Consider the following 20716-nt stretch of genomic DNA (forward strand, 5'->3'; position numbering starts at 1 on the left):
CAAATCTTGGGGGCGCCGTGTCGGGGGTCCGCCGAGGGGCCGCGGGGCTCCCGCGGGGCTCCCGCGGGGCTCCCCCGGGGCCGGGGCCGCAGCCCCCGCGGGGCCGGCGCGCCCAGCAGCCGCGCCGACCTCCCCATCATGGCGGCCGCCGGGCGGGGAAGCCGGGCCGTGCGTCGCGTGCGTGCCTGTCGCTCCCCTCCCCCTCCCCGGCGGCGGCAGAGGCGGCAGCGCTCGCCATTGCCGCTGGTGGCAGGAGGCTGCGAGGAGCCGGCGCGGTCGCAGTCTCCACGGCGCAGGCCCACGGTAGCGCAGCCGCTCTGAGGTGAGTGCCCTACCGCGCAATCTCCAGCTATTTCAGCCCCGGCGCAGCCGCAACACGCCGCCCGCCCGCCCGCCGGCCGGCCGGCCCGCCCCGCAGCCGGCGCCCTGCCGCCCCCGGCTCCAGGCCTGGGCCCCCGCTGGATCCGGCCCGCCTCGGGCGGGGGGCCCCGGCCGGGCCCCGTCAAACCGCCACCCCGAGGATGCGCAGGCCGCACTAGGCCCCAGGCGTCCTGGCGGGCTCGGCGGGGACGCTGCCCCCCGAGAGCCGCGGGGCTCCCGCCTCCCCCGCCGCCGGGGCTCTCGGGGCCGCGGCCTCGGCCGAGCCGTGGAACCCCGAGCCGGGCCGGGCTCGGGAGCGGGCGGCCCGGGAGAGCGCGCCGGGCCCGGGAGCGGGAGGTGGGCGGGCTGCGCGGGGCCAGCGCGGCGGCTCCCCGCTCGCCCCCTGGGCCCGGCCCCGGCTCCGGCCCTTGGGCGCGGGCGGCGCGGGGCGGCGGGGCCCGGCCGCGGCGCGGGAGCTGCTGTCGGCTGCGGCCGCGGAGGCTGCCTTCCCGCCGGGGCGGCGTGGGCTTGTGCCCCAGGTGGACGGGGCACGCTGGAATATGGCGCGCTGCCCACCTCTTGCAAGTTAGGAGGCGGCCGTCCGCGGAGAAGGGCGCCGAGCCCTTTTGTACGCAGGAATAAGGAGCGACATTGTGTTTTCTGACCCAGCGGAGATGTTGCCACTGGGGAGGGGACGGCGCTGGGCTCTTGCTGCGCCTGGGATGGCGGTGCCCGGGCTTCGGGCGCGGGGCAGTGGCGCGCCCCTCCGAGGGAGCCGAACCTTTCCTACTGGCCGGACCAGGCGCTGGGTCTCACCCCCCGGCCCCAGGCTCTCGGGGACCCGAAGGGTTTGCGTGTTCTCTGCTTCCTGGCCGTGATGTCGACTGCCTCGCTCACCTGTTGTGTCCTCGCTGCCGGTCCCAAAGTTTCTACGGTGCCTCTGACTCTGCCCACCCGCGCTTGAAGTTGCTTAGCGTCTCAGTATTTTGAAGGCTACAAATAATGTGTATATTTCCGCCAATCGGAGGAGCCTGCTGCTTGCATCCAGCCCTGGTTACAAGCGTTTGATTAGAAATAGAATTAATTGCTTGCTGTGGAGCCGGTGTCAGTGGTGCTTCATTGTCCAGCCAGAGGGAAACCCACGTTTTTCTGAAGTGTCTTGGAAACTCTGAAAGTGTAAGGGAATGGGGGTGTGCCGCCTAGCTTTGACAGTGGCAGGAGGATGCCCAGGGACATCTCTTACAGCTTTGGCCCAGGACATCATCTGTGTTAGAGGGACTATTGACGTAATTTTGGTCGTGAGCAGTAAGTTAATAGGTTGTCCTTCATTTTTGGTGGTGGTGGGGGGGTGCGGGTGGGAGGGGCAGGATTTTGGAGATGCTGGCTTTTGGGGGTATTGTTTTGCTTCGAATTGAGGTGTGGAATTATGTTTGAAAGTTTTTTTGAGTTATTTCCTAAGGGTGTGAAAAGATGAACAAACAAAACAACTTGTATAATTTCTGCACATTTGAGTGTAATTTCCTTATTTTATGAGCGTGAAGGCAAACAATTATCACATGCTGTGGAGTCCATTTCTAACTTGAGTGTCAAAGTATGCATGTTTTTTAACTGTCAAGGATCCTTAATATATTTATTTTTCCAAAAAAATATTTTTTTCTTTTCCTGATAGGAGATAGGCTTTTTTTTTTTTTATATAGGCATGTTTTTTCAACAGTTTCTCTTTATGGTGATGGGCAGTTTGGTGGTGGTTGTACAACAGAATTCATTGATGTTACTCAATTCTACACATGGAAAAAAATTGGCAAGCGTTCTATGTCTTTTTTTACAATAATAAAAATGATATAGGCTAGAATATTAACTGTCAAGCTGCAGAGAAAAAGATTAATTGTGGTATTACATTTTAAACTTTGTTTACATCTACATGTGGATTTATTTTGACTATCTAACATGGCCCCAAGAAAAGTTGTAAAGTCAGCTTTTCTTAAAGGGACTATTTAAAGTAAACCACCAACAGGACCCATGGGGGTGGGGTGAGGGTGGGTGGCTAAATTAAGGACAGCTTTGCCATTTTTTTGGATCACCTTTGCTTGAAATCCTTGGATGTCAACCTGAGTTCCACCTACCAAACACGACATACAGGAGGGAAAATGAGTAGCAAAATTTAGTAATAAGCTGTGATATTTTTCTTTAGCTCACACACACAAAAAAACTCTTTTTCCTAAACCAAGAGTTTTCTTGGGAATGATTGGAGATGCGGGACTTTGACCAGTTATAGGAGGGAGTAAAGGAGAAAGGCCAGTTGTTTTTTTTGTTTTGTTTTTTAATTATAACTACATCTATTTCCAGTTTTGTTAGGGAGCTTAAAGCCACCTTCCCAGAATTGGAGGGGCTGCATGTCTTCTCACGTCTTATAAGCATTCCACCTTAGACTAGGTACAGCCTTGTTGCTTCCCTGTTTCTCCTTTAAGTGGGAAATACTTGCATTTCCATCTCTGACAGCTTTCCACCTTCCACAGGTTCCAGCTTTTGCAGGTATATTTTTGTTGAATTTGCATTGCTGGTACACACTGTAGATTCAAGCCAACCTCTGCATTGTCTTCAAGAAGCATTTGGTATAAAAGAACCACAAATAGGTGATTTAAGTCCCTGTTGTCTGGATTAAATGTTATACCCCTTTGCTTACATGGAGTCAGGCATTCAGTAAATACTGGGAATTAAATGATGAACCATAATTAGTAAAATGAAACCTTGTCACCATTATTTAAGAAGGCATGTTGATGGTCTGGAGGAACTATGAGCCCTCTGGAGGCACGCTCCCCAGAAAAAGAAGGGAGTTACAAAAAAGGTTTTCTTAGAGGCTAGTTACTCTAACAGGGCCGAGGCTCTGCCTTCTGTCAGATGTCTGTCTGCAGCCTGGGGCCTTGTTCAGGCTGTGTCCGCCCTGTCCATCCACTCAGGGACACTGGAAAGTTGGTGGGCAAGAAGTGACCTCTTGTGGGCTGTTGAGTTTCATTTTGCCCCTTAAATGTTGGCACCATCGCAGGACTATAATTAGTCCAGGAAAAGGGATGTTTGAATTCAGAGTTTGCGTGTAACTGTGTGTGATGCTTATTAGTACATATGTAAAAATAGTATGTGGGTGATTGATCAACATATAACCATTCCTTGATTTTTGTTAAAAAAATTCAAAAAATGTTGTGTACTAATGTTCTCTGTTCTGTCCTGTGTTCCTGGTTTATATTGAGTGCACCCCAATTTAATTTTCCGTGAACACGAGAAACCTGCTTGTTAAGTTTTAGAACTGTTTTGTTAACACCGAGCCCACTGTGTTTTGAGGCTGGGGTGTAGGTAAATTTGCTGTATTATGTATCATATATATATATATATAGGAACCAGACAGATTGTGGTGGGTGTCCCCACTTCCGTGGTTTTGCAGTTGGTACTTTTAGCCATTGCTGCCTGACTAAATTGTTTAGACTTGAAGAGAAATATGTGAAGTTCATATGAACTGAAGAAAATCCAGGAAAATGACTTTATGGAGATGCCTTAATATATACAACAAAGTAAGAACTGGAAAAGGGGACAGTTAAGGCAGATCAGCTCATGTTCTTTAAGGCAATCTGTAGTATATCAAAAATAGCAGTCTCCTAGAAAATAATCTGTCAGAGGAATCTTCTGCATGCCCCATAATAAACCTGTTTAGAACTCCCAGTATATCAGATCATGTAAAGAAGACATGTCTAATGAGAGGTGTGTGTAAGTTGAGGCAGGGTTGGTGGGGAGGAGAGAGGTGCATTGAGAAGGTGCTGCTGGTGTATAGTTTGATAGATGATCCGGTGGGGAGGAGAGAGGTGCATGGAGAAGGTGCTGCTGGTGTATAGTTTGATAGATGATCCGAGTTTGGAGGGGAAACAGTTTAAAAAGCGTAAGAACTGCTTTTGTATGGGGCATCTGTTTGAGAACGGGGTAAACGATTCACAGTAATCGTATTGTTTAGTGCATAAATGTATTTAGATTACTTCATGCACGCTGATTTCTGTGGTTACAAATTAAAAAGTTTGGCTGCTTGCAGAAGTTGATATATTCTTAACTCCTGAGTCGGGCTTGGTGGAGAAACTGCTGAGCCTTATTCATAGTTGGCATGAGGAATGAGCTCTGTGTGCATTTACGTTTAGAATATTTTTTTAAAGAACTTGTGTTTAAGCATTGATAATTGTCAAGTCTTTGCTTTTCAGAACTTTTGAGAGTGTTTTGTTGCTACTACTGAATACTAATGGGCTGGCAGTGAAACCTACCAAGAACAAGAGGAAATGAGGAAATATCCCCATGAAGCATTGCTTAACGCAGTGGACTATAGTGGGAAGGTAGGCCCAGAAATCCAATTCTTCTTTTAAGTTCAAAAGTGGGTGAGGCTTCTCTTCACTGAGAGGTAGGGCAGAACTGCCCCATGGGGTCTTTATGGAAGCTTCATCTTCTACTTGGGAGCAGTTGGTCGGTTTGAACTGTCAACCTTTCAGTTAGCCAAACACTTCAACCCCAGAGCCACCAGAGAGAGCTCCTTTGAATAGCAGGGTCCCAAGCCCACTGCCATCAAGAACCGGAGTAGAACTACTGCTCTGAGTTCCTGAGACTCAGTATATATGGAGGTGGCCATTGGTTTGGACAGTCACACCTGCAGTTAGGCTCCTGGAGTACAAGGGTAGGACTGATAGCAGGGGACCTTCCTCTCATGGGAATAGAAGGGGAAGAGTTTGGGGAGCCAACTCCCATGTCTCCAAAAACCAAACTCACTACCATGGGATCGATGCCAACTCAGCAACCCTACACTACAGGGTAGAACTGCCCCTCTGAGTTTCCGGACTGCAACCAACTCTGGCAGTAGAAAGCCCGTCCTTTTCCCGAGGAGTGCTTGGTGGTTTGGGATTGCTGACCTTGCAGTTAGCAGCCCAGCATGTAAACTGTTAGTTACTCCCCTGGCTCCTGACTCCCCTATCGTCAGATCTACCCAGAAATCTCTTCTGCAGTCGAGAAATGGTTTTTTGGGGGCACTTTTTATGTTCTTTCTTAAAATTAATCTTATAAAACAAAAAAGAAAAAAAATTAATCTTATGCAATTAGAGGTTTGGGTTGATTGACTTTTAAAATGCAAATTCTAATGAGATGGTTTTGCAGTTTTATGATCTTCTGATATTCTCTTACCTGATAAGTGCAGGGATTAATCTTGAGTGTAGAGTTCTTGGTTCAGGGCCTTGTTTTGACTTTGTGACTCCTGAAACATTTTGTGTGGGTGCCTATGTGCTTTTAGAGAGAGGGTCCGGAACTTTTTTTGGAGATTCTCAAAGGGCTCTTGACATCTAGGAAAGTCAAGGGCCTCTTCAGTCATGCTAATGTGTAAGTCAAGTGTTGAGCCTGTCAGTTGGCTGAGCACTTTTATGAACTGACCTGGAGAAGTGAGGGGGAAGAGATTTTGAAGTAGCCTTGGAAACTTTATGGGGTCGCTCGACTCACTGGCAGTGAGTTGATGTGGTGATGCCTCAGCTCAGGTGAGGAACTGCCCCGCTGTGAGATCCCGCTGGGTGGTGAGAAGGCAGGAGGAGGGGCTGGAATAGAGTGTACCCAGTGCAGGAGTGGGGTTGACCAGACATCTGGAGTCCTTGGGTGGTGTGCTCTAGTATGATCATTGTTTTATGCTCTACAAGTAGAATGGGGCGATCAAATGACTTACTTCAAAAGGAAAGGTGTTTTTTGGAAGAAAGTGAAATGATTCATAGGATTGTGTTGTAAATTTCATTTTTAAGTTGTAAGCTGAAGGTACTGTGGAGATTTTCTGAAATGCTCAAGTGTTTCAATCTAGTGATATATGGGGTAAGGCCTTTCTTCTTTTCTTGTTTGTTTATTTTTTTCTGGCTAGGAAATAAAGGAGGCCCAGTGAGGCGTAGTGGTTAACGTTGGGTTGGGAGCTGCATGGTGAGCAGTTTGAAGCCACCAGCAGCTCCGAGGCTTTTTCCTCCTGTAAACAGTTACAGTCTCAGAAACAGTAACTCTGGTGTTTTTGGTTTGGACGGTCTGTGAATACCACTGGCTTCTGTTATAGAAGCATTCTGAAGTATGTCAGTTATGGAATACTTTTAACTATGTTTCATTTGGAATTTTAGATAATTGGCATTTTTTACTTTCTTCCTCTAATCTTTAAGTCTTTAAAGTTATACGAGGAAACAGTTTTTTTAGCTGGTCCCTAGATTCTGGGCCATTGAGTTCCAAACATTTGCTTATTAGCCTGGAAGTGAAATGTTGAGACCGTACCGCATATATACATTTATTTATAAATGATGTTTCCATGCTGCTGCTGCTGCTGTTGTGCCATCAAGTCGGCTCTGACTCACAGTGGTCCTTTGCACAATAGAACAGACACTGCCGGATCCTGTGTCATCCTCACACTTGTTACGTGTGAGCGCACTGGTCAGTCCATCTTATCGAGGGCCTTCCTCCTCTTTGCTGTCCCTCTGCCTTGTCACGCTGCATGTCCTTCAAGGGGTCACTGAATCACAGTAGACTTAATGGCAGTGAATTTTTACATTCCTGCATTAATACAGCTTTGTATAGTTTATTTTTTGGGAGTGCACTTTATAAAACAAGGTAGATATTTTAAAAGGACAAGATAAATATGAAAGAAAAATTTAAATGGTTTATTGTTAATAGTGAGGTTCAGAAACTTGTATGCATTTGATTAGTTTATTTAAATATATTTGCTCAGAATCCACTCTCTTTTTGCTGTAATTAATGCCAGTTGGCAGTGGTTTCTTGTGTACTGTGTAAAAATATTGGTAAAGCTAAGTGTATATGAATGAATATTTTGAGTAATCTTAAACACGGAACACTTGTTACATAACTCGTAAGTTGTTTTGTGGATTATCTTTGTTTCCCAAGTACTAAGAGGATCTCTCTCAACAGGGTTTAGAGTATTTTCTTTTTCACTTTGCTTTTGTTTGCTTTTTCGTTAAACAATTGTAAAGTAAAATTCTTAATTTAAAAATAACCCACAAATCGAAAAACCAACTACAGTTCCTTTTTTCCCTAAAACCCAGACATTGCAAATATAAATACAAATACCAGCTTAGAACTAGTCTCTTGACTGGCCTCAGCTGCTAAGTCTTAAGAAATCACTCTGTTCTCTACAATTACAGGACTGCCTGTTAAAAATTTTATCTTCTGTCTTAAGTTTTGGCTCTCTGTTAAGATTGTCTACATTGAGATGTATAATCTTCAGAATGAAAACATTTTAGAGAACTAGAGGGAAAAAAATCAGTGGCTCTCCAGTTTGTAATGAAGGGTAAGTACAATTAATGTTAGGACAGTGGTGGGTCAGTGGTAGAATTCTTACTCTCTATGCTGGAGACCCAAGTTTGATTCCTGGGAGTGCACCTCAATGCAGACACACCCCCACCCTCACACCCCCACCCCCCTACTCCTCCTCCCCCCCAGCTGTCCTTGGATGCTGGCATATTGCTGGGATATGCTAAGCAAGCTTCAGTAGTGCTTCCAGGTGGAGACGGACTAGGAAAGCAGCCTTGGAGATGGACTTCAGCCGTAGAACTTCCCTGTGCACCACAACAGCCTGAGGTCGTGGGGATAGCTCAGTGTTTACTGCTGTGGTGGTCGGGTCGGCCGAAGTCAGGGCAGCTCAACGGCATTGATGGTAACAGTGTCCTAATAATGACTCATGGTTAGATTTTGGGCAAGCAAGTGATTTGTCTGCACAGGAAGGGAAATGATGTGAAGTTTTTCTAAAAATTTTTTCCTAAGGTTAATTCTGGGCCTTTATTATGACTCATTGAACAGTTAAGTGTTTTCTTAACTTAAAAAAAAAAAAAACACCCCAAACCATGTAATTTGTGTTTATTGTAGAAGAGCAAAATAGAGACAATTGTAATCACAATTCTGTCATACAGAGATATCTTATGTACAGTTTTAGAGATTACTTAAGCATACATGCATGTACGTAAACAGTGAAAAAATATATATACATGTTGCCTTGAACCTGAAGTTTCTTCAGGAGATTTGATACTATGAAAATTAAAAAAACATTTTTAACCCTGAAACATTTTAATGTGACAGTTGCTAATCTATTTGTTATAATGAAATAGAAAAGGTATTTGGAATTTCCTTTCCACATATGTATCTGTCCAGGAAATACTTTCTGTCTATTTCAAGCTCTGTGTGGTTTTGCTGAGATACAGAGAACTTGGAGTAAGGATGTAAGGCCTTAGTTGCTAAGAAAGCTTACTTAGTAAAGAATAAAGTTAAAACCTGGGTTGATCCCAATTTCATTCACATACTAACTTGCTCTCTCTCCTCTTGGCCGGGCTGATTCCTGAGCTCAGATTCCTATTTGCACAGTAGTTTCTGAGGGGAATAATCTTATCCCAATATAATGTTAGTCTTTTCTTTAGCCATGTGGTCTTGAATTAATTTATGCCCACTGAGAGCTGTTCAGGCCTTGATAGCAATAGCATAATACAGGTTCATATCCGGATTTTAGCATTATCTCTGGTGATTTCAAGCGATTATATATATATATTTACAAATATAAGATGTTTTACAGTTTTAATTCATGCTCTCGCTCAGTGAAGTATGTGAAAGATAAAATTCTTATTTTATGTAGCCTAGCTGAGTCTTTCTTAAAGTTCATGCCTCTAAAGATGTCATGTAGATGACTCTGAAGTTCAGCATGCAACCTGATTTTCCTATCAGTTCATTGAGTCTGCCTTTTACCACTCTTGCAGGTAGCCGATTTGGTTTTGCTTTTTTTTTTAATACCAAAAAAAAAGAACGCAAATAAACATAGGGTAAATAGTTCCTTAGTTAATCAACTAGTATCTGTAGTAAAGTCCCTTTTCATCTTATATATATAGTCTGCGAGGTGTGTGAGAGGATTAATGTCTTCTAGGGGAAACAGTTCGTCAGTTATACTTGACAACTGAGATCCATCAGTATCTTCCAGACAGAGCAGGAGGCTGGTGACCTGGGGCTAAACACTACAACATACCCCACCCCACCCCCAACTTTGTTTTTTGCATTAATAGCAAATTCTAACTTGAGAATCTACCAAGGTGGCTTGTCTTCATCGTGATACATGTGTAATATCCTGTAAGTGGGTAGTTTCATTTAATATTAATTTAGGCTTTTGGTATAGTCATGAGTCTTATCTTTTAGGCTACCACTATTTTGAAAAATTCTTTATTAAGAATGATAATGTTTTCATGATAATGATTCTTTTCCCTTAACGATAATATACATGTGTGCACTCAGACTGGACCTACCGATTCAGAACTCTGGATTTAGCTGCTTAGCTCTCACTTTCCTTGGATGCCTCAGGTACACTAACCCCAAATGTCTTTCAGACTTGGTGCCACACGCCTTGTGCTTACCGCAGTGAACCAGAACTACTGCTGTTCTGGTGTCTCAGACCACCGTGTCATCAGTCTGCTTGCTTAGTCTCCTAACTAGCTCTGTCTGAGCCCCCTCCTTGACACCACTGCCACTGTTGTCTCAGTTGCCATCCTAGACGAGGCTGCTGCTGCGCCCTCTCCTGGGCCCAGCTGCATTGGCTCTGCCCTTGCACGACTTTATCACACACTCAGGTCTGATGCTGCTCCTCAGTGCCTCATCACCTCTGGGACTCTTGTACTGATTACACTGCTCCCGACCATCCGTCTTTCTGCTGGGAAGATTTTCCCTCCCATCTCCGTGTAGTAAAATCCTATGAATCCTCGCTGCTCCAGCGTGACCTCCTCAGGGAAGTTGTGTCTGATTTTACCCCTTCCCTTCACAATGCATGCCAGAGCTGTGTCTTTGGTAGCCCACCAGATTGTAAGCACCGTTCCCGACATAAAAAACAGTCAGTATTTGAACCAATGATTGTGAGAACCTCATGAAATGTATAATTTTTTCCTTATTGGTAGGCATTAGTGCCATCCAACATATTATAGTTTTAGAAACTTGGGATGAGGAGAGTTTCTGTTATCTGTTGGTTGAAGTTGAGTGGGCATCACTTCCTCCTTTAGCACATCCAGTGATGGGAAACGTAGCAACAATCTGTTTAGTCTTTTAGACGATTTAATTTTCCCTACTGGCTTTACATTCTGTAGGACGTCGGAAAGCAAGCGCATCGACTCCTGACCTGTTTCCCGACATTCTGCGTTTATGACCGCAGTTAAGGAGCCTACCAGACGATGTGTGCACTAACCATGTATGGGTGGCTGTGGCAGGCACAGTGACGGAAAACGTTTGAAAACAGTGATGCAGGTTGTGAGGGTTCAGATGATGGCGGGGCAGTGATGCTCAGTGTTTGGCAGCTGTGCGTGTTGGCATTGGGCGGTTATAATGCTGTGGCCATCGTTCATCTCGTGATCTGCTGTGGTCATTCTCCATTTTCACCTAATACCCATTTGCTCCATGATGACCTGGTCTTTGGAACCTAAGTGTCAATAAGTCAAGGGTGAGTGTCTAGTTTCTATTTCCCAGTTTTTAATGAAGTCTTTGGAATTCTATTTTAGTTTTAGCATCCCTAGATCTTTTAACCTTCTTGGGAAGGTGTAATGGAAAGAGGTTGGGGGCTTTTAGTAAGTACCTTCCTCCAGCCCCCAGTTGGCATCGTGGATGAAGTGTGGGACCACTAACAGCAAGGCCAGCGTTGGATGACACTTCCTGCTCGTCAGCAGGAAGATGAGGCTGGCCACTCCCATGAAGACCTAGTCTCAGAAACTGAGCAGTTCTGCTCTGGCTTCTAGGGTTGCTATGAGTCAGAATTGACAGGACCTTGGCAGGTAGCATCATCCCACACATTGTGGCTTAAAACGATGATTCTGCCGGGTCTGGGAGGAGGCTAGAAGTTCAAGATCAAGGTATCAGGAGACTGCACTCCTCTGGAACAGTGTTTTTCAAAGTAGACAGTACTGCCCTCTGGGGGCTGCTGGAACAATTTGTTGGGTGGAGGGCTACACCCCATAAACAGATGCCTACATTTTCTCCTGGATTATGGGCTAAAATACAGAAGGTTTTCATTGCCAGGAGGGTGTTGAGTAAAGTTTTCTTTTCTCCTGAAAGGGGCCCTGTACATTTGGGAACCTATGAGCTAGAGTGACCTTTGCAGAATCACTTCTCTCTCTCTTCCAGCCCTGGGAGCCTTTGGCATTCCTTGACTGTAGTCACATCCTGGCCATGTTTCCACCTCTTTCTCTGCTCTACTTAGGTTCTCGAAGGGTACTTACCGTTGGGCTTTCCTGGGTAATCCAGGATGATCTCTTTATCTCAAGTTCCTTAATTTAATCATGTTTGCAAAGACCTTTTTTTTTTTTCCCAAGTAAGACTAATGTGACTGCAGTCACAGGTCCTGGGGATTAAGATGTAGAAGGAATATCTTCCGGGGGAAGAAGCCCCCCAGCCCCTGTCAGCCCACCACCGGTCTCTGGGTTTAAACTCTGTTAATGCCATTAAAGTTGACAACAGCAACAACAACCGCAGTCCCATTATTGTGGATTCTGATTTATGGTGACCCTGCGGGACAGAGTCAAACCTGCTTCATGGAGCTTCCAAGACTGGTCTTTATGGACGCAGAAACCATCACAGAAGCTGTGGTTTGAACTGCCAGCCTTTCGGTTAGCAGCCAATCCCTTAGCCAAGACACCGATAGGTTTCATGCATAACTAATCTCTGCCACTAAGTCCATTCTGTCTCATTGTGACCATGTAGGCTTCCTTCGTGGTAGGAGCTAAATGAATGCTGAATGTAATGTTGCTGCACGGTTTAAAGGAATCATTCAATTGACCAATTTTGAGTCTTTTCAGAGAATCTTTCTGTAAAACATATGCTGTGATGAATGAAAGTGGAAGAAGCTAGTATTCAAGTAGCAACAACTAAATTGTGCTGAACATGAAGTATTCCTGTAACCCGGTGCTCTTTTGGGCAGTCAACGGCTGATCACTGTCTGGTGGGCAGTCAGCTCTTTTTGATGCATTTGTCAGGCATATGCAATATGCGTCTAGTTAGTCAATAAGTCTACATTTAATCATTCTCACATCTAGTCATATGTTCGTTATTAATATTTGGGGGATTTGCATTTGAGATGAAAAGGTAGAACAATTGAGGGTGTAGAAATGGTGTTTTACATATATTTATTTCTTTTTGAATAACTAGTGTATGCACATGGGTGAAAGTTCAAGTAATAGACACTTGAATACAAACAGTCAGTTCCCCGGCTCCTAGCCAGATCCCATCCCTAAGTGTGTCTTTAAGTGGATGTGTAGGGAGTTTGAACAGGTGCCGTGGCTCTTCCTTAGCCTCACTTTACTGCATGAAAAGACGGAAAGCCTTTTCAGTGATCTACAGGCTGCATCTGAGAAGTGAGGTTGATTGAGATGTGAAGAATTTACTGAGTCAAGTCAGCTGACTTGATTATTTCAAAGTGAGGTTAAGTTAAGTGATAGCAAGCCAATTCTGACTGCAAACCACCCTGTGTAAACGGAATGAACCCTGCCCCATCCTGGGCTCTCTGGGAGCATTGCTGCTATTATGCTCGAGACCTTTGCTATAGCACTGTGTTGAGGGTTAGTCCGTTGTGTGGAGGGCCTTCCTTTTTTTTGATGACCCTCAACTTTATCAAGCATGGCGTTCTTATCCAGGGACTGGTCTCCCTGAATGATAACATGGAAAGTTTATAAAATGAACTTGCACTCTCCTTCTGAGTGCATCCTGACTGCTTCCTCCAAGACAGATTTGTCCATGATACAGTCACTCGTCTTCGCAAACCTTCATTCAGAGCCATTCTTTGCCCCATTTGGGGGCCCTCTTATTTGTTATCTAGCTTTTTTTGTGAAAGGAGGAAATGGCCCACCTTAGTCCTCAAAGTTGCGTCTTTGCTTGTTAATACTGTAAAGAGATCTGCGCAGCAGACTTGCCCGATGCAGCATTTGACCTCCTGTCTGTTGCTTCCATGGAGATTGTGGATCCAAGTAAAAATCAATCTGTGACATCAGTATTTTTGCCATGTATCTGATCTTTATTGGTCCGGTTGTGAAACCTTTTCTTTGTGCTGAGGTGTCATTCACCGTGGAGGCTGTGGTCGTTGATCTTCATCAGTCAGTGCTTCGAGCTCTGCTGAAACCCTGTCCACCACGGGCGACCCTGCTGGCGTTAATAGGGCACGCTGGTGAGTGGCGGAAGGCAAATTGTACATAACATTAAAAAGCCAGTATGAGTTGTCCATGAATTGGATGTTGGTTATCCTGGGATTTACTGTACCGTGAAAAGTGAATTTCTCTCCCACAGCTCCCCTCTCCAGAAACCCCACCATTCCCAGTTTCTTGTCTATCTTTCTTGGGTAGATTGATATGTAAATTCTCCTATCTTTAAATAAACAAACAAATGATAGCATATATGCACTCAGCTCTGTAGAAAGTACCTTTCCCGCCTGAATAACATTCTTGTATCCTGAGCCTGAACATCGGTGTAGGATTTCAAGGGTATTGGTGTTTTAAATATTTTTTCCCCTCTTAGTTAAAAGGCAGGGGACCAAATTCCATCACTTTCCATTTCTAATTTGATTGTGTCGCTCAGATGGATTTCCAAGAGAATTGTATTTTATATAATCCTTTGTTAAGAATTCTCTTAACAAAGGATGACTCAGTTTATACCAGGGAAATAAAACCAATTTTAATTCAGATCATATATTTAGAAAATGTGTAAAGGAAAAAAAACTCATCGATTCAAATTGGTTTAATGCATTATCTTGGTGTTGCTTGGGCCCTTTTTGTGTTTGCTAAATGCATCCCTCATTTTGGTGGTCTCAACAGCTGAGCGAACTCAATCCTCTCAGGAGTCTGGTAGGTGGCAGACGTCTAGCTGCCGATGAGCTGGGAGGTGGCAGAAGAGAAGGGTAATGACTGTCTTCACATTCGACTTTCTGATATTTGTTCTCGTTAGATGATGCTCAGTCAAAAAGTGATTACCATATATACTTGAATATAAGCCGACCTGAGTATAAGCCGAGGTACCTAATTATTACCTGGGAAACCAGAAAAACTGATTGACTGGAGTATAAGCCTAGGGTGGGAAATGCAGGATGTGAATTAACACAGAGACAGACCAGAGGGGAGAGACGGAGCGCAGCCACAGACACATCCTTACCAGTTCAGCTGCCGGCGTAAGTGAATCACTACGGGTGCTTCTGAGAATTGGAGCCATCCAGGTCATAGGACGGCTCTGATTGGTTAGATGTGAGTAAACAAACATTCAGAGCCCTGCAGTGTCAGTGGGGCTTTGAATGACCAGCGGAGACAGCAATCACCCGCAAGAGGTTACACCTCGCTGGGGTACCACTGACCCGTGTATAAGTCGAACCCGTTTTTCAGCACATTTTTTTCTGAAAAACTCGGCTTATCCATGAGTATATACGGTATTTGGGTTTCATTTCATACATGCATGCGTTTACTCCAAACAGTGTGTTTAAACATGTCTCTGGTCAGTAGGTGGCTGCAGACAAGTTCTTTCAGTAAATAATACTTGTCTCATATTAGGAAGCCTTTTTAAAAAAAAGGCTCAATTAAAACAGTGACATCCCAGGTAATCTTACTTAGCTGATCTTCCCCCTTAGTCTTCTTTTTGTCCCTGAAGCTCAAAGCATATTGTAAAAGAATATGATTTGAGTCCCTGTGAGGAGGCCAAAACCACTGTTGTGATGCGGTATCAATCGAAGAGCACAGCATTTTCTGGGAAGGTTGGAGAGAGGGGACGAAAGCCCGCTTTCAGAAGTGGATAGACTTAGGTGGAAGATGTGGCTGAGATGTGGCTGGTAACAATAGCTCCACTCTCCCCCCTCCCCCCATTTAAAAGAATAAAACTTTCCTTCTAAAGAATCATTTTCATTTGAGAGGAGATCATTAATAAGTACAAAACAGATTTCTTTATTGTCTTGGTAACTTTTTCTTTAAACTTTTAAACCATGGCTTAGGTGGGGGTTTACGTAGCAGATCGTCATTTTTGTTTAATGACTTATTGACCCTCCCAATAGCTTGCACTGTTCCTCCCCTTCTTTCTCTGTCTCTCTCGTAGGACACTACCCTCTTCACCGAGTTAACAAGTATTTACGTCTGTTTAGCAATACTTTCTAACTGACTCTTGTATTATTAACTCTTGTATTCCTAAACGTTGGTTTCAGAACCCCTTCACACTCAGGAAAGTCATTGAGAACCACAAACAGCTTTGGCTTCTATGAGGTACGACTTTGGACGATTAGCATATTAGAAATAAAACCAAAAGTGTAAAGATATTAATTAAAAATAAGAGTACAAAGCCCAATATTTGTTAATTTAAAAGTAAACCCAATATTTATTAATTAAACACAGCACTAGTAAATCCAACATGTTGCTTTGTCTAAAATGTGAGAGAAAATCTAGTCTCCTAGCAAATATATAGTAGGAAAAGAGGAAGGCTAACTGTTCTGTAATCTTGCTGTGAGTTGGAATTGAATAGTTGGCAGAGAGAACGAGTGGACCCGTAACTGGATCCCATGTGAGTCAGAATTGACCCAATGACAGTGAGCTTTTAGTTTGCACCTTTAAAACATTTTTATATTATAGAAAAATACAACAAAGGAAGTTTCCTAAAGGTTAGCTGCAAGGTGGTTTCTGAAACCATAGCTGGACTACTTTATCCCACATTCGAAGCAGGGGATTTAACCCAGGTGTGTTTGTAACACCATCCGCGGTAGTCTGGTTCACTATGTTATGCAGCTCTGTCCAATGTGGATACAAAGAAATCACCCTCAATAGCAGCATCACTGATGCTGCCCCCTCGGGGGCGGATACACATTGTCCAAAATAATCATTCCCGCTTTTTCACTGGCAGCAAATCCTGCCAGTGGTTATCATCGAAATGACAGGCTTGCGTTGTTCATTTTTGAGAAAATACACTCAATACGTAAGTCTCAATAACAGGTGTTTGCTTTTTCAAGTAAAAATGGTGTTCCTTGGGGAAAATGCTGCTGGCAACTGGAAGTCTGGCCCATGGCATCTCCAGGCAGCCTTCATCTCCAGGCAGCCTTCACATTTAGTGTGTCATGGAAGTGTGGGATAAGCTGGCTCCCCAGTCCCTGCTTAGAATCTCGGAAAGCCATCAGTGAAGTGAGGAATTGTGTCTTTTCATCAAGCACATTTTAAAGTAAAAATGAACTTTTTCCCTCATAACCGTGAGCACGTGGAGATGAAGAATAGGTTGACTACTGAGAAGATGTCCTGTGGCCTTGACCCAAGCTGAGGAGACAGCACTTTATACACACACACACCACACCCCCACCCCCCACCCCCAGCGCAACTACAGTAACGAAGGCGGGCCATCATGAGTATCATGTTGACCTCCTGGAGCCCTTGAAAGGGTCTCAAGGACCCCCCTGGGATTCCATGATTTAATCTGAGAACTATTGCTCTAAAGTGTTGAGGGATGAATTACCCCAATGGCTTTTGTCAGTGTCAAGTTCAAGATTCTACCCAGAAAAGATGGTTAAGGAATATTATCAGAAAAATGTCCAAAAGGACAACTTGTAGACAGTCATATCTGTCTAGGAAATTATTTTGTTCTGTTGAGAATGCACACGGTGAAGGACATGCCAATGCCATTTTCTACTTGTACAGTTAGGTGCCTGGATGTGACCATCTGAACCTTTCTTTTCTGAGTTGTTTTCTCCATAAGCAACGTAACTTCCCCCTAAGGCTCCTGTCTAATCTTTCCAGTTGCTGTTGTCATTTTGATCTCCTAGGTGATTATGATAATTAATGCTTTTTAAAGTTAATCTAAGAGCCCTGGTGTGGCAGCTCCTCCCTGGACTCTAATCTGCATGGCCCGAAGTTCAAAAATACCAGCAGCTCAAGTGGGAGAGAGACTGGGCTTTCTACAGTCTGTCTCTATGAGTCAGTATTGACTTGATGGCAGCGAGGTGTTGTTTTTAAAAAAACTACTGTTTGGTTTTAAGAAGACTTCAGGGGATATTTTTGATTTAAGGTTTAAAGAGTATTTCAGGATAATGGTTTCATGGGTTCATCCTGCCGTCATGGCTCCAGAGAGTCTGTGAAGTCCATATGAATATGAATTATGTCTTGCATTTTCTCTCGACCAGGATTCTTCTGTAGAGTCTTTGATCAACTCTTTGTAATGACAACTCTTTTTGATCAACTTTGATCAACTCTTTTTGATCAACTCTTTGTAATGATAACTGGCACTATCCAGTTCTTTTTTATTTATTTTTATTTTTTCCCCACTATCCAGCTCTTTTTGTCTCATGGCAAAGGACACATTTGTCCGTGTAGGCATTTAGTCCCACATTCCATACTCCCCTGAGTTCTCAGTGTCCATCATTCTCTGGTGGTCCTTATAGAGACCAGGGTTTTGCCTTAGAACAGCTAGGACATCAAACAGAAGCACTAAACACATTATTAGGCCAATTAACTGGGAATCCCATGAAACCACAACCCTAAACTGGATCCAAACTAAGAAATCAAATCCCGTGAGCTATTTGGTTGTATATGCAACCTGTAGGTTGATACCCCTTTGGGGGTTGAACAACCCTTTCACAGGGGTTGCCTGATTCACAATAGTAGCAACATTAGTTATGAAGTAGCAACAAAAATAATGTTATGGTTGGGGGGGGGTCACCACCACATGAAGAAATGTATTAAAGGGTTGCGGGATTAGGAAGGTTAAGAACCAGTGATCTAAGCTGTCTTGGTTAGGCGATTTTCCCACAAAAATTCCAGAGTAGTGTAAGACAATGGAGTGTGAATGATACACACCTGGGAAATGCAAAGGATGGAATAAGGAATAAAATAAAGGTGATCCAAACCAAACTAGCTGCCATCGAGTCAATTAAAAAAAACATAAACTATCCTTTTACCAGGACTTTTGCAGTTCTCATAACAATCCATACATCAGTGGTATCAAGCATATTTATACAGATGTTGCCATCATTTTCTAAACATTTACATTCTATTTGAGCCCTCGGTATCAGCTCATTTACCTCCCCCTCTTGACCCCTTGATACATGATTATTGCATGTCTTACACTGACAGATGCCTCCCTTTCCCCCTTCTCTCCCCACCTTTCTCCCACCATCCTGGTATTGCTACTTCCATTTTTGTACCTGAGGGGTTTGTCTGACCTGGATTCCCTGTGTCCTGAGCTCTTCTCTGTGCTTGTCTACATGCTCCAGCCTAGCCCGGTGAAAGGCAGGACGGGGGCCATGAGAGTGGGGGGTCAGGAAGCCTCAAGGTGCTATACTTCACCCTGGTTGACTCATCCCTTCCTTGCCACTGTTCTGTGAGGGATGTCCCATTGTTTACAGATGGATTTTGGGTCTTCTGATGCCTGTTACCTGATCTCGTTGACACCTTATGATCACACAGGCTGGTGTGCATCTTTCCTGTGAGCTTGTTGCTTCCCTGCAAGATGACCGCTTGTTCAAACTTCAAGCCTTTAAGACCCCAGATGCTATATCTTTTGATAGCCAGGCACCATTAGCTTTTTTCACATTCGCTTTTGTACCATTTCATCAAGTCAGTTTTTGACTCATAGTGACTCATAGTACAGGACTGCGCCAGTGTGTTTCTGAGCCTGTAAATCTTTATAGGAGTAGAAAACCTCATCCATCTCCTGATACAAGATGATACTCAAATTAAAATGAACTGATTTCAGAAATGCACAGAAAAAGGATACATATCTGAGTATTACCGAGTATGTTAGTCCTGGTTGACTAGAGAAACAAATCCATAGACACTTGTATAAGAGCTTTCTAGGGGGAGTGGGGAGGGAGGGGGAAAAAAAGAGGACCTGATGCAAAGGGCTTAAGTGGAGAGCAAATGCTTTGAAAATGGTTAGGGCAAAGAATGTACGGATGTGCTTTATACAATTGATGTATGTATATATATGGATTGTGTTAAGAGTTGTATGAGTCCAACTCTTAAATAAAATGTAATTAAAAAAATAAAAACAAAAAAAGAGCTTTCTATAAAGAGTAATTGTATATTAAGACAACATCCCAGTCCAGATCAAGTTCTTAAGTCCCATATTAGCCCATATGCTCTATACAAGTCTGTAAATCCCTCTTCAGACTCACACAACACATGCAACGCAGAATGCTGGAAGATCACAGGCCAGTGGGTGGAAAGCCTTGTGGATTCAGTAATGGTGGAAGCATCTCAGTGCTGGCAGGGGTCTCCACGTGGCTCCTCCAGCTCCAGGGCTTTAGCTCCTTCAGAGTAGCTCCATGTGTTTTGTCAGCAGGAAAACAAAGCCAAAAGTGAGCGTCTGGCCTCCAGTGAGCTATTTATCAATGCCGTGCCTCCAAATGAGGTCATCAAGCTGTGACCTGACTGACAAGCTAGACTCCACCCCTGTGCAAGTTGACAGGAGACTATGTAACAGCCACACTGAACTATTTCTAAAGTGCTCAACTACCAGTATAAAGGCTTGTGGCACGAACCTCCTCCCAGATGTGCCTAGGAAGACTGGTCAAGTGATCTGTTTCTGAAGGGGGTGGAGGCAGAGCCTTGAGAACCCCATGGAGCGATGGACAACAGAAAAGTGGGTGTTGAGGGTTGGGGGTGGGTGGAGGGAGGGGAAAGAGGAGCTGATCCCAAGGGCTTAATGGAAAGTAAATGTCTATAAAAGAACATTGGAATATATGTACGAATATGTCGGACACAGTGATAGTGATATATGGTTTGTAACGAGTTCTAAGAGCCCCCAATAAAATGGTGGGGGGAAGGGATGGGGAAAGAAAAGTGGGTGAAGGGAGACATCGGATAGTGTACGACATGAAAAAATATAAATGCTCAGGGGTTTGGGGAGGGGACTGAGGAGCTGATACCAAGGGCTCAAGTAGAAAAAAATGTTTTGAGAATGATGATGGCAACAAATGTGCTTGACACAGTGTGTGTATGGGTTGTGATAAGAGTTGTACGAGCCCCCAATAAAATGATTTTTAAAAAAGACCCCATGTGACAATTCTACTCAGTACACCATGAGTTGGATTCCATTAGGAGACAACTAAGCAACGCAGAGCTTCTATTGAGACCTCTACTTTGTGCCCTTAGACTAACTCACCCAAGGATCCTCAATGGTTTGAGGTTTTTTGGTGTATGGAAGTGTGGAAACAATCATCACCAAATTCACTGCCGCTGAGTGGATCCGGCATCCTTCTTTAATAGATCTGTTTAAAAATCAGCTGGTTGGCTATTGGCCTAAGCAATTGACTTGAAGGGTCCCGAAAATCAAACATCAATTTAAATTTCAATAGGTCACTGCTTGTGCT

General features: G+C 44.3%; 1 protein-coding gene across 5 annotated transcripts in view; it reads left to right on the plus strand.

Annotated features, from left to right (window-relative positions):
- The first annotated feature begins 201 nt into the window (after window positions 1-201).
- The window catches only part of NRF1 (nuclear respiratory factor 1), a 119500-nt gene continuing 98985 nt past the window's right edge, over window positions 202-20716 (plus strand). Inside the window, exons 1-2 of one of the 5 annotated variants that reach the window (XM_075558653.1) lie at window positions 202-322; window positions 4596-4724. In XM_075558653.1, the coding sequence (XP_075414768.1) occupies window positions 4671-4724 (54 nt within the window). In that variant the 5' untranslated portion in view covers window positions 202-322; window positions 4596-4670. Of the gene's footprint in view, window positions 323-866; window positions 1666-4595; window positions 4725-20716 lie in introns of those variants that run through there. The other 4 variants (XM_075558657.1, XM_075558652.1, XM_075558654.1 and 1 more) reach the window with 4 other exon arrangements.

The sequence above is a fragment of the Tenrec ecaudatus genome, chromosome 9, assembly GCF_050624435.1.
Source record: "Tenrec ecaudatus isolate mTenEca1 chromosome 9, mTenEca1.hap1, whole genome shotgun sequence".
Classification (NCBI taxonomy): domain Eukaryota; kingdom Metazoa; phylum Chordata; class Mammalia; order Afrosoricida; family Tenrecidae; genus Tenrec; species Tenrec ecaudatus.